The following is a 25,461-nucleotide window of genomic DNA, read 5'->3' as shown; positions in this document are numbered from 1 at the left end:
TTGTGCCCTATTGACGAAATTAAGTCTATTACAAGTGATAACAGATTTAAAAAAGAACTGAAATTATGGCTAACGAATATAACAATAGGTAAGATAAATGAAATATTGGAACGAAAAAAAATGAAGTAGTGATACAGAAAGAAAAATCACATGTTTTCACAAAAAATAATGTAAGTATTTAAAGTATAAATGGAAATAATTTCACAATTCATGATATACATCAGCTTCATACTTATATTTGAACTTTTATTCATATGTTCTAATCCACATCTGTCATTATTGTTCACCATATTCTGTACTGTCGCAATCTTTCTGAACAAGGACTTACCTTATAGAATAGACAGCGACTCTACAGAAGTGCAGTGAACAAGGACCATATTAAGAACAGGACAGTGAATGAAATATAAGATATATGACTTTCATTTGCTATACGTATATGGTGTATGAATGATGAATGTTATGACCAATAGTTTAGTTTGTAATGTTTGTTCACTGGTTCATGTTCATGATATCTTTATTTATTTTTCCCTTTCAATTGACATCACACACAAAACGTGTCAACTTGATTTATTGTTTCATTTTAATTTCTTCATTTATTTTGTCATACACAAGCTCTATGAGCTTCAGTGGCTTGCCATGTTTATTTCTGCATTTTTTTTGTTTATATGTAAATGTATTCAATCTTATGAAATAAACATTATTATTATTATTATACGAATTCGTTAGAAAACGTCGGAAGTAAACAAATGCGTTTATTGACATGGTTGTGGTTATATTATATGCGACCATTTGTTACGAATTCGTACGTAATTTCCATACGACCAAAATATTTTGTTTCTTTCATAGGTGTTCGTACGACTAGCTTGCATTTTCTAGTGTTTTCAGAGTGACAACATGGATTGTGAATTATTGATAACGTTAGTGCACGAAAGAAGATCCCTGTGGGATCGAAAAAGCAAACAGTATCACAACAGAGAGTTAAACAAAAAATTATGTAAAGAAGTAGAGACTGAAATGAAACTATTAGGTATGTATTTCCGTTATCTATTTATATTTATTCAAGAATAATTTTCGTTCAATGAGTGTTGAAATATTGCATAAATTTGTTCCCAATGTCATAGGCAGTACGAGTAGCTCTGTTAAAACTTCGTGTTCCAACGGTTCGATCACGTGTTTGTTGAGGGGCAGTATTTTGAATGACTTCTGAGCTTTCCTCCAAATCAATAATTATATTATGCGACAAGCAAATACATTTCACAATTAAATCGACCTTGTCGGGAGCAATTTCAATTTCTGTTTTTAGAATTTTCCATTTTGAGGTAATTATACCAAAGGCGCATTCGACAAGGCGCCTTGCTCGGGAAAAGCAGTAATTAATTTTTTTTGCTCCTGTGACAGATTTTGTCCAGAAAAAGGTCTCATTAGATACGGCTTTAATGGATAGGCCGCATCTCCGACGAAAACATGTGGAACAATAATATTTGTACACGGCAACGTTTTCGGTCCAGGTACACAGAATGTATTTTGTTCAAGATGATAGTAAAGCGATGAAGTAGAGAAAATATCACCATCACTCAGCTTTCCATAACTTCCAACATCAATACTTATGAACTTATATCGCACATCCACCAAACTTTGAAGCACAATTGAAAAATATTTTTTTATAATTGAAATAGAATGACCCAGACTCCGCAGGACATTTAATTCTAATATGTTTGCCGTCAATTGCTCCTACACAATTGGGAAATTTCCATGTTGTATAAAACTGTTCAGCAATGGATGAAAACATTGATTCTGTTGGAAAAGGCATATGCTTTTGGTTTAACTTATTCCATATAGCCTCACAGGTTTCATAAACCACTTGTCGAATAGTTGTATGTGACATTCGGAATGAAAATCCCAATGATCGAAAAGTAGCGCCAGTTCCAACATACCTAAAATAAAATATGTGAATATTGAAGAATTCAAATAATTAATTATTTCCATTTTTTCAGATGATGTGAGTCAAAAATGGCAAGGATTACGTGATACCTTCAGGAAGGAAATTTCTAAATTGGACCAAAAAAGGAGTGGAGATGGTGCTGATGAGGAACCACAATCAAAGTAACAATATTTCAAAAATATGCTCTTTTTAAAAAATCAGATTACACCCAGGAAAACAACAAGTAACATTGAAAATGCTACACAGTGTTCAAATGGTGCTGAGACGGAAGAAGATGCAACAGTAGGTCCAATGAATACTAACGATCAGTCCCAACTAGAAATTGAAACTGAAATAAACCAACAATCATCCTCCAATAACAAGAAGAGGTCATCAACGGATCACTCAAAATCAAACACAACTAATCCTTCCCAAAAAAAAATTGTTAAAGATGACGCAATACAAGAACTGATGCATATTGAAAAAGAAAAAATAATAACAAGTCAAGCAGCATTTGGAGCATAAGCAGGATGATGACACCTACTTTCTACTAGGTCTCCTCCCATATATTCAGTCACTGCCCGTGTATAGAAAGCTTTTTCTTAGATCGAAAATCTTACAGTTGGTTATGCAGGAACATGAAACCGTTTCTTTTCCAGAAACTCAGTAGCCATCGACTTCTCGTCAGTTTATTCCGATTCCACGTCCATCACCGATATATAGTACGACCTCAACAGAGTACTCAAAGCCACCGACTCCTGTAGAGCACACAAACGAATCTTCATCTGGTTTTATTACTAATTATACGGATGGCACTGCAGCAGGATATTCAACCAACTTTCATCCAAATACTTTTTGATAATTTATAAATTATAATGTACGTTAATAAAAATAACATTTTTACTCACCTTAATGTTAGAATCAGTTTATGCTTTGGTGATATGCACTCCCGGAAATTTGAGTGCTCAGAAATGTGACTCTCAATATTCTCTAATATATAGTTGAATGTAGATTGTGTCATTCTCGTGTATTCGAAAAATTTTTCATTATTTCTTCTTAATTCTTCATATGACCTTCCGAACTCTCCCTTTCCATTTCTGGATAAAAAATATGTGTCAACCCATTTTCCTCTCTTTTCTTTCAGTAACAAATATTTCACTAATGGTGATGATTCAAACTGATAAAACTTTAATAGCGAATCCATAATCACTACTGTTTTCGTATGAACTGATATAATCCAATGTAACCACACACGCCTATTAAATTCGTAATAATTGATTCGTAGGAATTCGTAAGACTAAATTTTCATACGAATTCGTATCCAATGTAACCACCGCCTAATGCATCATTTTAACCGAGACATGGAACAAGACCTATGACCCTATTTTCAATATTAGCATTGATCAGCTCAATTAAAATGATGAAATCAGCATATACATTCAATCAAACGTTATATATGAACACCACTTTATTAAAATAGGAGTAACAAATACCATTGAATTGATTTCAGATGTAAATAATACAAAAATATGCATTATAGCTATTTACAGATCGTCATCAACCTGATGACGAAATAGAGACAGAAGACCAAAATTAGCTGCAAAAATAGCTTATGAGAAAATCGAAGAAGGGGAAGTTAGACTTTCAAATTCTATGAATATGTCCAACACCGACCAAATGAAGTTAGAGAAATCATAAGTAACTTCAAAAAACAAAAATCAGCTGTTTGTTTGAAGGTGATTGACAATGTTTCGTGATGAATTTCACTAGTTCGGACTTCCATTGTCTACTATATAAAATGATTTGAAATCCCTGAAACAAGTAAAAAAGAATAATCAAAAAGAATAGTTGAAAATAACAATTATATTAAGCAACAATAAACCTGAAATGAAATGATAGTGAAATAACCTACAAGTAAAAATATAATAATTGAATAAATAAAAATTAAAGGAATGCAAAAAGAAGATAATAAAAATAAAAAAGTGTAGAGATTCCAAGTCACGTTAGTTCACGACGTTTCGATTGTTGGTATCTACAATCGTCTTCGGGTGATGACAAAGGAAGAAACTCACCTCAGTTTTCTGTGCAGAGCCAGAGACAATAACATCATCCCCAAAGGTTTTCTACTGAAATCACCAATCCCAGGAGAGAGAGCTAAACGCATATTGGAACACGCTAGCCGAGTACTGATAAGGTCTCAAATCAATTATCACCGTTGGAAGAGGTCAACTTTGCTGCAGGATGCCACAGAACGATTCGAAGAAATAAGAAGAGAGACATTGGAAGATGATCATGGACCAATCTTTGCCAAGATTGAAAGGACGTGCTTAAAGATCCGCCAAAACATGGAGAATACCCACAACAGAAAGTGGGGGAAGTTAGTGAGGAAACAATGCCCAAATACAGACCGAAAACAGGACAACCATGAAGCCACCAACGTCATCAACATGAGTTCCCGCCCGCTCACGGGAATAGTGGAATCCTTGTTGAGGAAAGGCCTGAATTTTGCCATTACGCCAACATCTGTGCCCACTTTGGAGATAATTACTGCAGTGGAATCCACCAGTTCCCTCATTGACCAGACCGAGGCAGAAGAGTTCAGATGGAAAATTAGAGAACAGTTGGATCGAGAACCAGTCATCACCCGAAGACGATTGTAGATACCAACAATCGAAACGTCGTGAACTAACGTGACTTGGAATCTCTACACTTTTTTATTTTTATTATCTTCTTTTTGCATTCCTTTAATTTTTATTTATTCAATTATTATATTTTTACTTGTAGGTTATTTCACTATCATTTCATTTCAGGTTTATTGTTGCTTAATATAATTGTTATTTTCAACTATTCTTTTTAATTATTCTTTTTTACTTGTTTCAGGGATTTCAAATCATTTTATATAGTAGACAATGAAAGTCCGAACTAGTGAAAAAATCAGCTGATCTAGACGATATCTCGAATTGAATAGGTACTAAAAACATCATCTGAGTTCATTTCTAAACCGATTTAACATATATTCAATATAGCTACAGAGCAAGGAGTGTTACCAAAACATCTGAGAGAGGCCAAGATTAATCCAGTCTACAAAATAGGAAACGAAACAAATTTTTCAAATTATCGGTCTTTGTCAATCTTAGAAAATATTCGATATATTTAATATTCAAATAGGAAAAACATTTTCTCAAAATATCAGTACGGATTTCTAGAACATCGATCAACCGAGGATGCTATAGCAGATCTAACATCCACAATATATACGGCTTTAGATGAAAAAAAACTTGCTCAGGTGTACTACTTGATTTGGCAAAGGCATTTGACAGCATGAGCAATGCTATTACTAAGCAAGCTGGAAAATCTGGGTGTGAGGGGTAGTATTAACAACCTTTTCCGTAGTTTCCTTGAAGATCGTACCCACAGTCCAGAAAAATGGCGAACTGAGTGAAAAAAAAAGTATTCCTTGTAGTGTGCCTCAGGAAACCTTCTTGATTTCTATCTTATTCCTTGTATATATGAATTCATTATTTTCTCAACAATCTTGTGTGATGATAGTATCATTTGCTGATGACACTGTTATATTATATACCGCAAATGGATGGAAAGACGTTGGAAATATTGCTGAATGCAATTTGGAATCATTAGCTTAGTGAATCAGAGCAAATTTACTCACAATCAACTTTGAAAAAACTAAAGTACTTCCATTCATTTCGTATGAGTCATATTTACCAGAATATATAAATATAAACTTATTATGTTATATGTTATTATGTATTTTCTATAATGTTATCCAACTTGGTACTGAAGAGCCTTGGGACAAGTGTCTTAAGGCGAAACATCGGTGTATACTAGTGAGGGTGACAGTGTTCCATGTAAGTGCAATTTATTACCATTCATTTAAAGTAGAACTCATGTAAATGATATCTGATTTTTATTCCACAACGAATGTTTGAAATACAAACTGAGTAGAGAAAAGTATCTTCTGTATAATTCAGTGTTCATATAGAAGTATTTCTTTCGAAAGACTTTTTTTTCTTTCGTCTAATTCAATGTTTATATGAAAGTAGCTGTTTTAGGAGGACTTTCCTTTCAGTTTGTGTCTGAAAGTTACTTCTTTGCATGATCTACACATCCATGTATAGAGTTACTTATTTTAAAATTTATTACTTCCTTCCTTTCCTTGGAACATTCCCTCATCCTTGTTTTTTGTATCAAGATGGAGTAGTAGAAAGCCAAAAACTTTCTTTCCCAAGAATAATCTAATTTTGAATAACTCTCTTTGCCATAAACATATTGTGTTCTGGTTTAGATATGTAGATGACATATTAATAGGCTTCGATGGTTCAACTAGACAAATATCTCATCACTTGAAATTCCTCAATAGTCTACATGATAAGATCAAATTCACCGTAGAGATAGAAGAGAATAATGAGATAAATTTTTAAGATGTAACAATATCCAAAAACAATGATGAATTCGACTTTAACATTTTCCGAAAAAACACATTCACAGATTGCACAATACCTTTTGACTCATTCAACCCGATTTCACAGAAATTGTCTGCATTTAGGTCAATGATACATAGGGCTTTCACAATCTGATCAAAATCTCCGAAGTGAAATCGCAATCATTAAACAAATAGCAGTTAATAACAAAATACCTACCACTCTATTCAACAACATTATAATGAAATATCAACAATAATCAATAATGAAAGAACTATATTCAATTTCCTCAAGACCAGAACACAAATATGTTAGTATCAATTAAGCAGGTAGAATCTCCGAGAATATTAAAAATTATTTCTCAAAATCCAATCTACAAACATCCTACACATCCAACGGAAATTTAGGAAACAGATTATTTAATGCCAAACCTAAATTAGACAAAGGGAAGAGATCTGGTATACAGGGTGTCCCTGGACTTCCTCTTTTCCTCTCGGGAATGTATAGATGGGGTCAAAATATCACCAGTACTTCATATAACTTTTTTTCCTAAAATCCTTCGTTACCAAGTAACGGGCCCTCGAAGTTACAAAATGAAAAATGTTTTTCTTTGATAACTTTTCAAGTGAATATTCAAAATCATCCAAATTTTGGTAATTGACTAAATAAATGAATTCCTTCGATGAGCTTTCATGCAGGAGTCAGTGGTTTTGCTAAAAAGTCAGGAACGGACTACCCCCGATGGTAGTCCGAAACATTCACGTTGAATTTCCGTTGGTGTTCTGTTTGCAATATCCCATGGGGATTTTCTTCGGCCCATATATGGAGATTATGAGAGTTGATAACTCCATCTCTACTGAAACCTGCTTCATCAGTGAATAAAACTCGATTAATAAAAGTCATATCCTCTCTTTGCCTATCCATGAAGCAATTGGCATATTCCAGTCGTGCTGGAAAATCTTGAGGTGTCATGGCATGTACCTTCTGGATGTGAAATGGGTGGAGCAGTTGTTCCCTAATTATTCTATGAATAGTGGACTTGGATGTATGGAACTGTTCTGATAGATTTCTGATGCTCATTGAAGGATCATCAGCGACGGCTTCCAAAATATTTTCCTCCAATACAACGGTACGTACAGTCCTAGGAGCGCCCTCACCACCTCGTTTTGGCAAAACTGTACCTAAAATAATATCGAAATAAAACAACGTGCTCAAATTAATAATCAATTATTACATACCTGTCTCCCTCAAGCTGCGATCGACACGCTCGAATGTTTCTCTTGACGGTACCGTTCGATTGGGAAAATGCTCGGAATACAGACGACGAGCTTCTGCAGCATTACAAAATGCTCGTCCATAAAATACATGCATATCTGCATATTCATTGAATGTAAACTGTTCGTCCATATCAAAAAAATTCAAAATATCCTATAGAATATTGACAATACAATGATAGTCATATGACAACGCACCACTCAACAAAACAAAATCGCATTCCAGTTTCTCATTTTTTATCAAAACTTTCTAAAAGGTTTTTTTGTCAACATCTGTGAAAGAAATGGAACATAATTATTCCCTGGATATTTTTCACCTGATCATGTGCAGCCGTTTTTGTAGTTCATTCGTTTACTTTTTATTAGTATAGTAAATATTTTTTCCGATGTGCGTTTTTTCAGCTAAATTTAGATTCGTGTTGAAGAATTTCTTCCATAAAATTATAATTATCAGTGAAACTCCTCAACAGTTTAGCTGTGAAGAAGAATTTGAAACATTCGAATGTTGAGTTTCATGAGATTCAGATAACTTATCAACACGAAACGTGATTATTCCTCACGTATTATGTACATACAAAATATGGAATGAATTCGATATTTCATAGTAGAGTAGCTTGTTAGTTTAAAAACACCACGAATCTACAAAACTTGATATTTCTTTTGAAAAAATATCTGCTATCACAATTGTGACTTAAACTTCCATATAGGTACTGTACTTTTTGTTTACGACTTCATTTTAGCATACTTTGTATTATTCCTGTTATAAATGTTGTTGAATTAACGTTATCATTATTATTTCTGCTTTGATAATTATTCATTTCAAATAATGGTGGACGAGCGGGTTTGATGTCGTCGAGTAGAACTACATTTTTATCAAGACTCGTTGCTCCGATCGACTTTCCACACGAGTACTTTTATTCATAAAATTGTCCAAGTAACCTTATTTTGTTGAAAAATATTGAAAAATATCTGTCATTTCAAAGTTTTGGGGTGTGGACCATCGGGGGTAGTCCGTTCCTGACTTTGTAGCAAAACAACTGACTCCTGCATGAAAGCTCATCGACGGAATTCATTTGTTTAGTCAATTACCAAAATTTGGATGATTTTGAATATTCACTTGAAAAGTTATCAAAGAAAAACATTTTTCATTTTGTAACTTCGAGGGCCTGTTACTTGGTAACGAAGGATTTTAGGAAAAAAGTTATATGAAGTACTGGTAATATTTTGACCCCATCTATACATTCCCGAGAGGAAAAGAGGAAGTCCAGGGACACCCTGTATATCGACTATAATGTGGTGAATGCCCCGCCATATATACAGGCCAAACTGGTAGAAATTTTGATACAAGGTACCATGAACATGTCATTTCGGATAAAAAATCATTAATGTACGAACATCTTCAAAATTCGAAACATAAAATAGATGAGGATAATTTAAAGATCCTTCACACAAGCGAAAAAGAGAAAAGAAACAGGTCAAAGAAAAATCCCAATTCTATTGTCCTCAACGAACAACTTGATCTAAATAATAGTCCTCTCCTGAACGTATAATCCAGTTCCCAAAACCTATATTATATCAAAAGCTTTGTTTTGTTTTGTTCATGGATATTACAGGTATACAAAATGTAGGTACCAAATTATTTATGGTAGGATAGGTATAAATTACTCAGATTTAAATGTAATCAGCTATAGTCCGTTCATAATTTGTCGATAGCACAAAATGAGGGCCCAAGTCATAAAACGGTCGTAAAACTCGTAAAATCATGGGCAGAGGTTCCTGAGTTGTTTATTCATTAAATATAAAGCTTCAGTTTATATTCGAAACTTGCCTTGAAAGGGTGAAGTTGTAACGAACGAAAATAATTTTTGGTTCAGTACATTTTTTAATCGCATTCAATTTACGGCTCGTTGGTGTTTCGGCGTCTACGGCAGTAATTAACGTCTCTAATATTTATTTTTCGAATTTTGTGCAGTGCGTGAGTAACATTTTTTTCATATTCCTACAAACATATACGTACCTTTCGTTCCTGCTTGTTTTGTTTGATTGCTTGCGATGGCTTCGTCATCATCATCAACATCATCAAGTTTTACACCGGTACTGTTGCGTACAGTCAGTAAGTCTGTCTATTCACCAAGAGAGAAGACTATTGTTTTGAACGTTCACGATGCTCTGGTTTCTCAGAATCCCACAAACACTGTTCAGAACATAATCAAGAGTTGTGCCAACATGACGGGCGTAGGGGAGTCAACAATATATAGGTTCCTATCAGAAAGAAATAAAAAAAGGTATAGCTAACCCAAATACAAACGAATACTTAAAGAAGGGGAGAAAACCTATTGAAATTGATGAATTTGCCAAAAATGGTATTCGAAGGAAAATTCACGAATTTTTTCACAAAAAAGAAATACCCAACTTAAACAAAATTTTACAAGAAGTTAGAGACGACCCGGATTTGCCTCATGTCGGACGAATCAAATTGTGGCAAGTTTTAAAACAATTAAATTTCCGGTGGGAGAAATCAGACCGAAAATCACTTTTGATTGACCGGGAAGAGATAATATGTTGGAGAAGAAAGTATCTAAGATCTATACGAAAATTTCGGGCTGAAGGAAGGCCAATTTACTATCAGGACGAAACGTGGGTAAACGCAGGTCATACTCTCACAAAAATTTGGACAGATAAAAATATATCAAGCTCCAGGCAAGACTTTATGGAAGGTTGTTCTACTGGTATTTCCCCACCCTCTGGTAAAGGCAGTAAATTAATAGTTTCTCACATTGACAGTGAAAAAGGATTTGCTAACCATGGTTTGTTGGAATTTGAATCCAAAAGCACAAAAGACTATCACGAGGAGATGACAGCTGATGTTTTCGAAGAGTATTTTGAGCAGATGATTGAACATATACCACCAAACTCAATCATAGTATTAGATAATGCACCTTATTATTCACGATTAGTTGAAAGACTTCCAACGACTGCGTGGAAGAAACAGGATATCATTGACTGGCTGCGGAATAAGTCCCTGCCTTACGAAGAGGGAATGGTTAAAGCAGAACTTTTAAAAATTGCCCGGCAACACAAATCTAAGTTCAAGAAATACGTAGTTGACAAAATGGCGGAAAGACGAAACATCACAGTCCTTAGACTTCCACCCTACCACTGCGAATTAAATCCAATTGAACTCATTTGGGCACAAATGAAAAGCTATGTGGCGTCATATAAAATACAAGCTGTACGTGAATTGTTATATGAGTCTTTACAACATATTAGAGAACAAAATTGGCGAGATGCAGTAAGACATGCAATAGAAGAAGAACAAAAAATGTGGGATCTTGACAATATAATTGATGCGACTGTAGAGACACAACCGCTAATTATTAACCTGCAAGACGACTCGGATTCCGAAGATGATCCTGTTTATTTTGAATTTGAATAGTTTTGTAAGTAATCGTAGTTTATATCATTTAAAAATAGGTATTAATTAAATAAATGTATCTTTTACAAATTGCAAGTAACTTATTATTTTTGAATAGAATAAAGAAATTTTTTAAAAATAAAAATACAGTTTACAGTACCTACAGTTTAAGAATATTAATATATTTATTTATTTAAAGTAACTAATGTTTTAATCATATACTCTACGACACTGGTCACTCATTTCCACTCAAAATACCTACATAATCGGATTAAAAGTTTTATAGCTGTATTGTATTTCTTCAGATACAAGGTGGGTTAGTCGAAAACATCTTAAACTGCCAGTTTTAGTTTGGTTTTTGTTATTATATCATGTTAGCTGTCCTCTATAAGTTCTCTAATGAGGGTCAAACTTGCAGTGAGCTATCAACAAATTATGAACGGACTATAGTATTGAAAATGGTGTAATAGCCGACACTAGTCAACAATAAAGAAATATCGTGGAAATAGGCAAAAGTGTGTTTTTGTAGTGAATTCTCAGTGACAATGAAATAAAATACAAGCAATAATCAAAATATAAAAAAATTGAACTATTAATACGAGATGAAAATTTTTAAAATTATTAACAAGAAATTTAATAAAAATTTAAAGATTCAAAACCAAGTTACTTCACGACGTTTCAATTGTTAGTATTCACAATTGTCAGTTATCACCTGCAGACGATTGTGGATAGGTACTAACAATCGAAACTTCGTAAAGTAAATTAGTTTGGAATCTTTTAATTTTTAATTTTGATTTCTTGTTAATGATTTTTTCATTTTCATCTCGTGTTAATAGTTCAATTTTTTTTATTTTTTTGTTGTTGCTTGTATTTTATTCCATTGTAATTTCAGTTTTTTTGCTTGATATAATTGTTCTTTTTCAGCTGATCTCTTTTGATTTTTTACAGATTTTTCCAGGGATTTCGAAGCAATTTATATCATATCAGACAATGGAGGTCCGAACTAATGAAATGCAGATAAATTCTTCTTCTATATTTGAGAACATCTACTTTTGAAGGAGTTTCTCAAAAATGTCGGCTGGTAGGCCAATCTTGACAATAATTTTTCCATGTCATGATTTTTTTCACTCAAAAACATGAAAACTTCTGATCTCGGTTCGAAGAGAGGGCTCAGAATTTTTTCCGGAGATAATCATCTAACTTCTGTATGCAGGACTGAAGTTGTGAACTTGCCACCCGTTTGTTCATACATCAATATTGTGTTTAAATCCCTAGCCTTTATGAAGTGGTATTTTTTCAATTCATTTGTGTTAGATATTAAGTTATTTAGAACACTTGGTATATTTTAGATTGTAAAAAGTGTTGATATTAAAAGTATGTTTTTTGTATAAGGCATCGTTTCCCGAGCCGCAGTGTGAAATAAAACAGCTTGAGATTGAGTTGGTTGTATTAATATTTTGACCCTATTCAAATTAATAGTGATCTAAAACATTGGCGACGAGGATTCTTATCGTAACCAAAAAACGCAGTAAGGTCGACCGGGGTAAGTGGATACGCTAATTTTATTAGCTCAATATTGATTTGTAATATCTTTGAACCTTTTACTCAAAACGACTTGAAACTTTATATGGGTATTGATGGTTATATGTGCTATCACCTGGATATTCTACATAGGTGAAATGAGAGCAGTTTTTTTTTATCAAGAAAAAATATGTATCCATGTCTTGGTTTCCACTTACCCCATGGAAAAGGGGTAAGTGGAAACTATACAAGGGACAAGTGTAACACATACCAAAATTCCTGCATAGAAACCCATGTAATCACAAATGGGGAAGTGTAAACAAAGCTCTTCACTTTACGAAATAATACAATGAAAATTATTTTATTGCAATAAACGTAAAAGTACATTCTAACTTATTTTAAATTTTTTAAGATAAATTGTCAAAACGAACATTAAAGTTGATTCTTCCTCGTTCATCAATAACAGGTGACGGTAAATACTTGAAAATTTCTTTAGGGGTAATGACACTACTATCTTCAATATTTGGCCAATGGAATGATGAAGATAAACCAATTCTTCTGGCAAATTTGACATAGAGGCTGGGTTCCTTTTCCATAATCTGAGCAACAAAAAGCTTAACCGTTTTCTTAGTAGCAAGTTTTACTATAACCCAATCATCAACAGCTACTCTACCAAAATTTTTATTCATTTCGTCCATGAAATTATTTTCGTTCAAGGATTCTTCGAGTTCATCGGATACATCACTTGCATCATCCATGATCATTTCTTCTTCATCTTCGTCACTCTCGACGACAGGAACGGGTTTCTTCTTTTGTTTGAATTATGGTTTTTGGGTACTTGTTTTTTCCAATTCTTTAGCTTCTAATATTTTGAGAGCTTCATCCGACGTTATAACTTCTGCTCCAGGGCAAACGCGCTTTCTTCCAGCTTTTACGTTAGGTCCTTGCTTGACTTGTTCCAACAACAGTGCCTCAAATGATTTTATTGGTGTAATTATAGGCTCGCCTTGCACTTCAAGATATATTTCCCCTGTAACGGATTCTTGTACAACAGATGTTGATGGTGAATTAATCTGTTCTGCATTATTTGATCTTGAAGGTAGAGTGATGTTTTCTCCACGGGATGTTGAAGGTTTAGGTGCAGATTTATCTCTCTGTCTCTCTGTCAATGATAACAGCCACCTTTGGTATGCTTCAGGTTCGAATTTGTCTTGAGGAATCACTCTATCAGAAAAGGGAAAAATTCTAGCTTTTTCAAAACCGTTTTTTATCCCTTCAGGCTGGAGATTTTTCCAAATAGTGCCAATCATGCTTGAGAAAACTGATTTTGGCAATTTTTTTCCATAATTTTGTCTCTGCCACTTTACTAGTTTTTCATCCCATTTAATTTTCATAGGTCTGAAGACACTAAGATCTAGTGGTTGTAACACGTGACTGGTGTGTGGTGGTAACTTAAGTATTGTGACATTTTCCTCTCTTGCTTTCAGCACCAGTGATAAACCTACATGCGTAGAATGGCCATCATATATAAGAACTACTGGCCGTTGAGGGTGAATATTGCGCAAGAAATTTCTTGTAAAAAAATTTATGAAGGTTTCCGCTTCCATCCAGCCGTTTTGAGTAACACTGTAGGACATACCTTCAAATACAGCATCGGGTGACATCCACGAGTCCCATACATTTTTACCCTTAAACACTATTAATGGCGGTAGTTTCTCACCGGCAGCATTTGCAGCTAATAAGACTGTAATATTTTCTCTCTAGTTGCTCGGTGAGTAGGTGTTCCTATCGGTCCAAGAACTTTAACACGGCTGGGATCTAAACAAAAACTAGTTTCGTCAAGGTTCCAAATCTCTGTTGGAGCAACATTTAGAGTAACTTCCTTCAGATGTTGATAGTATTCATCAATTATGAACGGATCTATACTCTTTTTTCTGGCCACTTCCACAGCTTGAGGGTTCTTCAGACTCAGCTTGTGACTTTTCCTAAATCGGACAAAGAAGTCATCACCAGGAACTCCGTCTTTAAAACGTGTGACTATATTGTTTTCTTTAACATATCGGCCTATAATCTCCAACATTTCTTTTTTTGAGAGACCGAAGCCCCATTTCGCCATAGTTTTCAAACAATCTGCAATTTTCTTTTCATCCTCAAGAGGAATTGTAGTGGGCCAACCGAACGATTTACTTTTTATGCCTCTTTGTCCCTTTACATGTTTAAACAGGGTTGCCTTCGGAATATTATAATTTAGCGGCACGGTATATGGTTAGCACTCCTTGTTTTACATTGTCCGCAGCATTTTGTAACTGCTCACGAGAATAGGATGGCGGTGCAGTTTTCCTAATGTACTTGCGAACCATATCTGTAATGAGAAAAAACCAACATTAATCGCTGATATTCTTATCTGGGGCAAGTGTAACTCATTGGGTTTCACTTGCCCCGGCATTAGTTTTTACCGGGGCAAGTGGAACCCAAACAAATTCTTGAGTCTTTTTTTTAAATGAGTCTGTTGGACGTAAAAATACCCTTAAACTACTTATTGACAAATGCATACCACGAAAATTTTCAAACGTTTCTAGAATTTCACTTAGTTAAGGTACTTACTGTAACAATTATATAAGCTCGTTATCGAGTGACATCTGCATCACAACCTACTGCAACCAATTTTATAACGGACTGTTGAGTTGCCGCTTCCGTCCGCATACAGCAGTCACATGTGATCGTTTGGCGATGTATTTACAGTGTTGCCGTTTTTTTTCGATTTACTTGAAGATAATTAATAGTCATAGGTTCCACTTACCCCAAATTTACACTTACCCCGGGTGACCTTACGTGAAATCTGAAAATAATACGGCTGACTTTTTATCTAGATCACCTTCAAAAAACGAAGGTAAAGAATGTAAAATAAAAACCTTATGTTCAAATCCAAATATTTCATATATGAAATATGTTGAAGAATCGTGTTTACCCATAAATTCCACAGTGGTAAAAAAAGAAACGTTCAGAGACTCTGTTTTGAGCAAAATAAGTTTTTTTGTTCGGAACGGTTGGCCTGATAGATGTCCAGCAGAAAACATGAAACCGTATTTTTGCGTAAAAATGAGTTAACGGTAGAACAGGACTGCCTTATGTGGGAATATCGATTAGTAATTCCTCCGAAATTACGACATTTAATTCTGGGAGAACTACATTCATCACATATGGGTATGGTGAAAATGAAATCTTTGGCGCGCTCATATGTGTGGTGGCCATCGATGGATGGGGAAATTGAAAATACGGCACGAGGGTGTGAATCATGTCAACGCTTCTCAAGTAATCCTCCAAAGGCTTCCCTAACAGTTTGGAATTGGCCGCGAGAACCATGGATGAGATTGCACGCTGATTTTTTTGGACCATTGTTCAACAAAAACTTCTTAGTAGTGGAAGATGCAACTTCGAAGTGGATAGAATGTGTAGACGTTGGTAATATCACGGCTTCAACAACCATAAAATTTTTCAGGGAACTTTTTTCCAGATTTGGCTTACCACGTGAACTTTGCACTGATAATGCGAAAACGTTCACATCTGAAGAATCTCAGAATTTTTTGTCAGCTAGTGGTATAAAACATTCTACGGGTGCTCCTTATCATCCCGCAACAAATGGTTTGGGAGAAAGTGGGGTAGAGATAATGAAAAATGATATTTTGAAAGCAAGAGACCAAAATACAAATTCCGACTTGCATCTGATTATAAATCGGTTTTTGTTTCAATATCGAAATACACCTCATACCACAACAGGTGAAAAACCATCAAAATTATTAATAGGTCGTTCTTTACGCTCTAAATTCGATCTATTAATGCCTTCTGTCAAAAATGTGAATAATAAACAAAATTATCTAAGATCATAATACAAAAATAAGAAAGACATATTTTTCAATGAAAATGATCACGTATGGGTAAGAGATTTCAGATCTGGTACACCTCCTTGGTGTTCAGGAATAGTCCAGAAGGTTCTTGGCTTGAAAACATACTTGGTTCAAACAAATTGTGGAATGAAATGGAAAAGGCATAAGAACCAAATGAAATCTAAACTGTCAGTTGCAACAAAACCTGAACCTGTTTCAATCATTCCCCGATCTGATTTGAACGAAGGAGAAACTGTTAATAATGTAGATTCTAAGGTAAACAGGAATGGCAGCGAAAACATAGTTAGTGAAAATGTAAGTAAGTCTGAAACTTATTCCCCTAAGACATTGAGACGTCGAAGTCAGTTGAAACAACCGGATAGGTTAAGAATGTGATTAGAATTTATAGAAGTTTTCTTTGGGTGACATTATTTTTAGGGAAGAGGTGTTAGATATTAAGTTATTTAGAACACTGGGTATATTTAAGATTGTAAAAAGTGTCAATATAAAAAGTATGTTTTTTGTATAAGGCATCGTTTTCCGAGCCGCAGTGTGAAATAAAACAGCTTGAGATTGAGTTGGTTGTATTAATATTTTGGCCCTATTCAAATTAGTGATCTGAAACACTTTGGCTTCCCTTTCTCCTAATACGACTTGGGCCATTTCCAGAGCGGCCGGCACATCCATTGTGTGAAGCTTTCCATCTTTTGCAATTCTCAAACAAGTAAGGTATGACGCCTTTATCAAGTTAGTATCAATAATGATGAACTTTCTTTCAAAAAATCCAATGAGCTTTTCAATCAAATCATTGTGCTTAGTATTTTGGTTTCGCATCAGTGAAGAATGATTCACGCTTCGGTTCGAATCTATTCCAAAATATACAACACAGTGAGGAATAAGAAGGTCACTGTTTTCACTCTCTGGTATTTACGATTGGTCGGTGACTTAGGTTTTTTAGCACAATCGTAAGAAGAGGACGTCAGAAATCGTTTCATAGTTCAGCGAAATCAAAATTAATTATCACAACACCAAATTGAACCATTACAACAGCATTTAAACATTGCACAATCACTGGCAATATTGTGATTATGAGGCGAAAGAATGTAGGCGTAAGGGGAAGAGGGGAAAGACAGCTCACGTCGCCCCACCCCCGGCGCATTCACTCTTCACACGTACCACCTGAAACACTCATTCACGCGTACCACCAGTGGTACGATTTTCTGGGAGCTTTCAGTATACATCTTTGAGAAATTCTGTTTTTCATCAAAATGTTTTGGTTCCATATTTCTTTTCTATTCGCTTTTCTTTGATTTTTTTCTTCTACTCTCCAGATATTATTATCTCTTGAGATAATGAACTTGATAACTATTATAATTTTAAACCTCATTGAATGCTTCAATAACTGTATATATTTCAATTCGACATTTACATACAGGCTGATTCACGGTGGATGGCACATTAGACGTTTCTGGTGAACCAGACAACAGATCACTTTGAAAATTTAATGGAGGGCATATTCGGACATTCTCTAGCCAACTAAAATATTTTCGACAATGCGGTGTTGCCGCTTCTATTAGAAAGCAGTAGCAACTTTGATTTTTCAAAAGGAACACTCTGTATATAATATTATTTTTGGAATCTCCAACAATTGCCCGACAACTTTTCTTGATATTTCTCTATACCTATCTGTTACCGTTTTCGAAATAAAAATTAATTTCAATTTTTTTCTTCGAAAATCATGACTTCTAAAAATGCCGATATCTTTTAGTTAAGAAGTACTATGATATCGAAATTTGGTTTGGAGTTAGGTGATACTTGGACACTTCCCACACGTCAGCCTTATCTCCGTTACTTCAATACAGGGTGGTAAAAAAATACAGTTTTTTCGTTTGCTTGAAAAAGTTGCTGAAATTTGATTATTTTAAATAGAACACCCTGTATATTATTGAAAATTCGGAAAGCTGCTGAAATTTGCTTTCTTTCTATGTATATCATACCTATACCTAACTAGTCAAGTTTCGGACTTATGAACATTTATTTGTGAAAATGTCCCTTCAGAATGGTATTTCCATTCGGTATTTGGTAAGCAGGCCATGATTACTATTTGACAGTAGCGTTGTGACATTCTCCTAATAATATCGACATTTTCGTCACTTCAGAAGTTGCAAATACCTTCAAAACAATGGAACAAAACTATTCAAACGAAGTTCTTATGAATTTGTTTATTATTTTTGGACAGTGTGACAAAATTATCAGCAGAACATGTAGAAAGTTCAATGAAATGTATCCGAATCTACCGCCAATGAACCTCAAGAAATTTATACGAATTCAGAACAATTTCAATGCATTTGGATCAACTTTAAAAGCACCAAGAAACTTGCCTCGACCCGTAACTTTCGAAGACAACCAGATTAATGTCTTAGCATATTTTCACGCATTTCCCGAGTCATCGATAAGAAGTGCTGAAGAAGATTTGGGTATAAAATATTCATCGGTTCAAAGAATCTTGCGAAGACATAAAATGCATGATTATAAATTCACTAAAATTCAAGCAATGAAGCCTCAATATCCTCAACAGAGAGTAGAATTTTGTGAAATGTTGTTGACACGCATTCAAGAAGATCCACTTTTTTTAAATAAAATTATTTGGACTGATGAATCGAAATTTTCGAGAGAAGGGATTTTCAATAGAAAAAATCGTCATTATTGGTCCAGTGAAAATCCTCATGTCACAAAAGAAGCCGGATTTCAAGAAAAATTTAGTTTTAATGTCTTCTGCATGTTGATGGACAACAAATTGAGGTACGTGATATACGAGGAGTCATTAACATCCAGAAGCTACCTGAATATTTTGGAGAATACTGTAGACAGTTTCGTGGATAATCTGCCACTCGAAGATTATCGAAACTGTCGGTACCAACTAGACGGAGCTCCTGCACATTGCACAAGAGAAGTGAGCGCAGAACTGGATAGACTATTTGACGATCGGTGGATGAGGCGCTTGGGACCATGGAATTGGCCAGCGAGATCACCCGATCTTAATCCATTAGATTTTTATTTATGGGGAATGTTTAAAGAAAAAGTTTACAAAATACCCGTGCGTTCGAGAGATGAATTGATAGAAAGGATTGCCCAAACACATTTGAAGATTTGGATCCCAATGAAATCAGATCTGCCACCATGAAAGCAGTCAACACCCGCATTTTAAAGTGCTTGGAAGTGAACGGCCAGCGATTCGAACATATTTTGAAATATTCCACATGATTGTTTTACTTTTTTATAATTATTCATATCAATATTTCCAATTTCAAGTTTCTTGGTGCTTTTTTAAAGTTTATCCAAACATATTGAAATTGTTCTGAATTCGTATAAATTTCTTGAGGTTCATTGGCGGTAGATTCGGATACATTTCATTGAACTTTCTACATGTTCTGCTGATAATTTTGTCACACTGTCCAAAAATAATAAACAAATTCATAAGAACTTCGTTTGAATAGTTTTGTTCCATCGTTTTGAAGGTATTTGCAACTTCTGAAGTGACGAAAATGTCGATATTATTAGGAGAATGTCACAACGCTACTGTCAAATAGTTCATGGCCTGCTTACCAAATACCGAATGGAAATACCATTCTGAAGGGACATTTTCACAAATAAATGTTCATAAGTCCGAAACTTGACTAGTTAGGTATAGGTATGATATACATAGAAAGAAAGCAAATTTCAGTAGCTTTCCGAATTTTCAATAATATACAGGGTGTTTCATTTAAAATAATCAAATTTCAGCAACTTTTTCAAGCAAACGAAAAAACTGTATTTTTTTACCACCCTGTATTGAAGTAACGGAGATTAGGCTGACGTGTGGGAAGTGTCCAAGTATCACCTAACTCCAAACCAAATTTCGATATCATAGTACTTCTTAACTAAAAGATATCGGCATTTTTAGAAGTCATGATTTTCGAAGAAAAAAATTGAAATTAATTTTTATTTCGAAAACGGTTACAGATAGGTATAGGGAAATATCAAGAAAAGTTGTCGGGCAATTGTTGGAGATTCCAAAAATAATATTATATACAGAGTGTTCCATTTGAAAAATCAAAGTTGCTACTGCTTTCTAATAGAAGCGGCAACACCGCATTGTCGAAAATATTTTAGTTGGCTAGAGAATGTTCGAATATGCCCTCCATTAAATTTTCAAAGTGATTCGTTGTCTGGTTCACCAGAAACGTCTAATGTGCCATCCACCGTGAATCAGCCTGTATATCATGAATATATAACGTTCAATTTACGAAAATGTATTGAGATATACTTCTGAATCGCAGAGTTTTCAGAAACAATGCGATATGGAATTTTATATTAATTCTCTCATAATAACATTCTGATACAAGTATAATAATGACATGTTATATTCAGATCACTTTTCAACTGTACCTACATATTATCATTGTTTGCAGATGGATGATTGCACTAATTGCTAAAACAACTAAAGGTAAATTAAACATTTTGGATCTATATAAAACACTGGATGAAGATAAATCTAAGCTGTTGGGAGATATCTTAGAAAATAATTGGAATAACGAGATGACGAATGCAAATCTCAAGGGTCGGAGTCCTAGCTTCATGAGGGCGTTGTACAAAACATTTTTCGTTCCATACATGATATTGGGAATACCATTTTTTCTGCAAATCGTGATATTTAGGTAAAAGCATCGAGGATCTAGCAGTTTTCAAGCTATCAATTCAGTGAAATTGTAATTTATTTTGAACTAATAAAGCAAAGAGAATTGGAACTCCCTATTTTTTCTACCACTTTTACTAGTAACTAACGTTACTGCAGTTTCGTCCTACAAAACCATTTTCAAACTCATACATTACACAGTTACAAATAAAAGTGGTACATAGAAAGTCTCAATTCTCTTTTTTTCATTATAATCTTCTAACACGTAGTAACGGGTACATCCATCAATTAATTATTTTGAACTAAATACATTTGGAAAAGTGAATAAACACAGAAACAAAACGTAAAACATTTTATGAGGAATCGATTAAGAACTTTCAGTAAGTTCTCTAAATTTTGTTAATCACATCTAGGATAAACTTCATTCAGACATTTTTGTGGAATACCTTTTGGGACAATGGTGAATATCGATTTTCAAGAACTGAAAACTGAGACATTTTTCAAATAAATACAGCGTGACTCACGGTCGATGGTAGGTTAGATGTTTATGGTAAACGCAACGCAGGATTTTTCAGAAAATTCCACATTTTGCATTTCCTTACCTGTTCTATTGATCTCAAATATTTTCAGGCTTGTGACATTGTCATTTCTTATTAGAAAGTCCTAACAACTTTATTTTTATAATAGAACATCCTGTATATTAACATATTTTTGTCCTATACCTATCTCTATCGGTTTTATAAAAATTAAATATGGTCCAAAACATAGCCCTAATTGAACTTAAGTACATCAGTACTCTCAATTCATGAAAAGTTGATATTTTGATCCTAATTGGGACCAACTCGATGCAATTAATACCAACACCACATCATACGTGCTGAAATTACTATTATTTCCATTATGCAAAAAAATGGTCAAAAGTTCATTTTGCGAATGAAACTCTGTTTATTACTCGATAAATTAAAAAATGTTGGAAAATGCTTCAAAATGATATGACATGTCCCTATACCTAAATAATTAAGTTTTCTTAATAAAGTCACTTCTCCTGGAAACCTTACTTTTTTAGGAATTCGGTTTTAGGTAGCAGTTGAATTATCAAGCTCATAACAGTTTGGTTACTTTTATAAGTTATTAACAAAAATGAATGCAAATATCAATCATTTGAACGAAGTTTTATGAAATTATTCATTACACATGAACAAAGTGATCAAATCATTGTCAGAACTTACAGAAAATTCCACCAAATGTACCCTGAATTAACACCAATGAACGATAGGAAGTTTGTAAGGTTACAGAATAATTTCCTTAATTATGGCTCAACGTTTGCAGGGAACAAATCTACCAAAAATCAGGCATTTTGAGGTAAAAAGTAAGATTTTCTGGGCTATAACTTGTGAAAGTAAAAATAAATAAGATTATGAAATGAGGATTACTAAAAATAACAAATTTGTAAACAAAATATCACATTTTCACAATAAATGCTGAAAATGTCGTCCACTACATTCTGAACGTTTTTGAATATTCTTTCGTACGCGACTATTGGTTGCTTTTTCAATTTCATGGGGATCCAGATGTTCAATACACTGCACTATTTGCCGTCGTAATTCTTCTTTGGTAGGCATAAGAGTACTGTTAAACATCCCTTTCAAGACACCTCATAAAAAAGTCAAGTGGGGGAGATCGGGTGGTCTCTGTGGCCCTTAACGCCCAAACCAACGATCGTCAAATATTTCCTGAGGTTTCCTGAAAACTTTCTGGGTGGAATGAGCTGGCGCTCCGTCCAGTTGAAACCACAAATTCCAAATTTTCGAAGAAATCGGTAACAGTTGTCTTTAATATTTCGAGATATATCTCTGCATTTAGTGAGTGTTCATGAATGAAAAAGCTTATTTTATTGTTTTTCAAAATACAGAAAATATTCAGGTCAAATCTTTCTTGGAAACCCATTTCTTTTGTCACATAAGGATTATGATTAGCCCAAAAATATTTATTCCTTCTATTAAAAATACCATCTCTCATAAATTTTGATTCGTCGCTCCAAATTATTTTTGACAAAAATTCCCGATCTTCCTGTATATGTATTGAAAGGGATTCGCAAAAATGCAATTTACGTTCAAAATCTTCTGCTTTGAAAGCTTGAACCTTGGTTAATTAATACGGATGCATTTCATGATTAAATTCATTGTACCTACACCCACATATTGTTCTGCACTGCGAATGAAAGCTTCTGGATATTCATAAAAATATGCCAAAACGTTAACAGTATTGTCCTTCTTCAAAGTAACAAGTTTTGGTAATGTTGAAGACGCTTGTTACTTTGAACTACAGTTGAGGAAATTATTTTGTAATCTTACAAACTTCTTCTCGATCATTGATGTTAATTAAGTTCTGGCAATGATTTGATCACACTGACCGTGTATAATGAATAATTCCATAAGAACTTTGTTCGAATAATCAATATTTCCATTCATTTTTGACGATTTTTTGAAACACCGTCCATAACCATTTATCAATTTCCTATGAAAGACACCAAACTGTCATAAGCTTGATATGTCTACGGCTACCTAAAATCAAATTCTTTAAAAATAATTTTTTGAACAACTGTCATTGAAAATTTCTCTAATGGAAACACTTCAATCAGAATACTTACTCTGAAAGAATTATTTAGAAAAGTTCACACTTTGTGCAATTGGTCCCTGTGAAGTTACTGACGAAGTAGTAGTCAGTCCAACTGTAGAAAGTCCTTCATGACTAACCAATAGTCACATTTGAAATAACTTGCGTTATCGTATGTAGTTGGAGCATTTGTCTTGAATTCCAAAGATCGTGTGTTCAATTTTCATGGATCTTATTCATTTTTTTGTTATTATCATCAGTACTGTACTGATGTACTTAAGTTTAGACCATTTTTAGCACAATTCATTTTTTATTTCGAAAACAGAGATAGGTATAGGATGTCATTAACAATTATAATAAAAGAGCGATTCTAAAAATGTAATGAGATTTGGTGTTCTATTTGAAAAAATAGAGTTGCTAGGACTTTTCGATAGAAGTATAAACGCCGCAATGCTTAAAATATTTCAGAGATTAATAGAACAGATGAGGAAATGTAAGATGTGAAATTTCCAGAAACGTCTAACCTACCACCAACCGTGTAACTCCGCTGTATATCCTCTCACATCATAAACTTAGAGACAGTTCAGAAAGAATAAACGTTATTCATTATTTGATCACCATTCCACAGTATTTCTGTATACAGTAGTTTCACTCAGCGTCGGCCCCTTTGATGTCGGTGTCCAGGAGTTTCATTTTTTATAATGATGACGTATTTGACACTAATGACATTTCTCCCTACTACAATCTCAACCAAAGCGTATATACACTGCTCAACATAACAACTATTCATATAAACTGCTCAAAAAAAAACAGTCTATGAAAACCATGTTGGGCACCTGAGAAAATTGTACAAATGATAATTTTGCATTTGTGTAATATTGAAGTAACCCAGATCATTTGGACAATGATGAACTATGTTCCAACACCAGTTTCTATCGATAAGTTTGGAAAATGTTCACTGAAAATAGTTTCAGTAGGTTGGGTGAAACCCATGAAATTCGACAACTATAGAAGGTTTGCATGCCTGTCTTAAACTCGTCGTTTGCGCAGACCTAAGACATCGACGCGTGGGTCTGCGCGTAGGAAAATTCAAACCACAAATCAGCCTTTATGAAATTACTGTATACAAAATACTGTGACCATTCCATTAGTATACGGTATTATTCTTTGATTCTTTGAAGAGTTATTCTGTTCCCATCAATTTGAGGTCAGCTATTATAGTGTTAGAGACGCTCTTTTCAGCCATTTTTTTTTCATTTACGTCATGTTATGCTCATGACCTTTTATTATTTTTTTATTGAAATAAGTGTTTGAGGAACTTATTTACCATACCAGAAACTCAATAACATATTCATTTTACAGATGCCTTCAAACGGTAGTACTCGCCCACTTGATATATCTATTCAGAGAAACAAGTGAAGAAAATGCAGTGATGGATATGTACATTTTCTCATTATTATTGATTGGATTCGGTTTTCTCATTAGCTTAACGTGTCAGCACACAAACCACAACATGGCGTTGATCGGGATGAGGGTCAGGGTAGCAACATCGTCGCTGGTGTATAGGAAGGTATTTATTTACATTCTCATATTTGCGTCTTCTGCTAAAAATCATACAATTTTTTATCCTATTTATAAGTACCTACAGTTCAAATCTGTAAAAGTTTTTCAAAGTTAGTGTCTTAGTTTTCACCTCAATGTCTATTTACACTAATT

General features: G+C 34.2%; 1 protein-coding gene across 8 annotated transcripts in view; it reads left to right on the top strand.

Moving 5' to 3' along the window:
- LOC111516494 (ATP-binding cassette sub-family C member 4) overlaps positions 1 to 25,461 on the top strand; it is a 259,489-nt gene that overhangs the window by 19,062 nt on the left and 214,966 nt on the right. For 3 of the 8 annotated variants that reach the window (XM_074178631.1, XM_074178626.1, XM_074178634.1), the window contains exons 2-3: positions 20,906 to 21,151; positions 25,108 to 25,315. In XM_074178631.1, coding sequence (XP_074034732.1) covers positions 20,906 to 21,151; positions 25,108 to 25,315 — 454 coding nt within the window. Of the gene's footprint in view, positions 1 to 11,805; positions 12,593 to 16,994; positions 17,184 to 20,905; positions 21,152 to 25,107; positions 25,316 to 25,461 lie in introns of those variants that run through there. The other 5 variants (XM_074178629.1, XM_074178627.1, XM_074178630.1 and 2 more) reach the window with 5 other exon arrangements.

This window comes from Leptinotarsa decemlineata, unplaced genomic scaffold, assembly GCF_025532065.1.
Source record: "Leptinotarsa decemlineata unplaced genomic scaffold, Ldec_3_MD MMD2_tig00004204_RagTag_RagTag, whole genome shotgun sequence".
In the NCBI taxonomy this organism is placed as follows: domain Eukaryota; kingdom Metazoa; phylum Arthropoda; class Insecta; order Coleoptera; family Chrysomelidae; genus Leptinotarsa; species Leptinotarsa decemlineata.
This window is presented reverse-complemented; position numbering and strand designations above follow the sequence as displayed.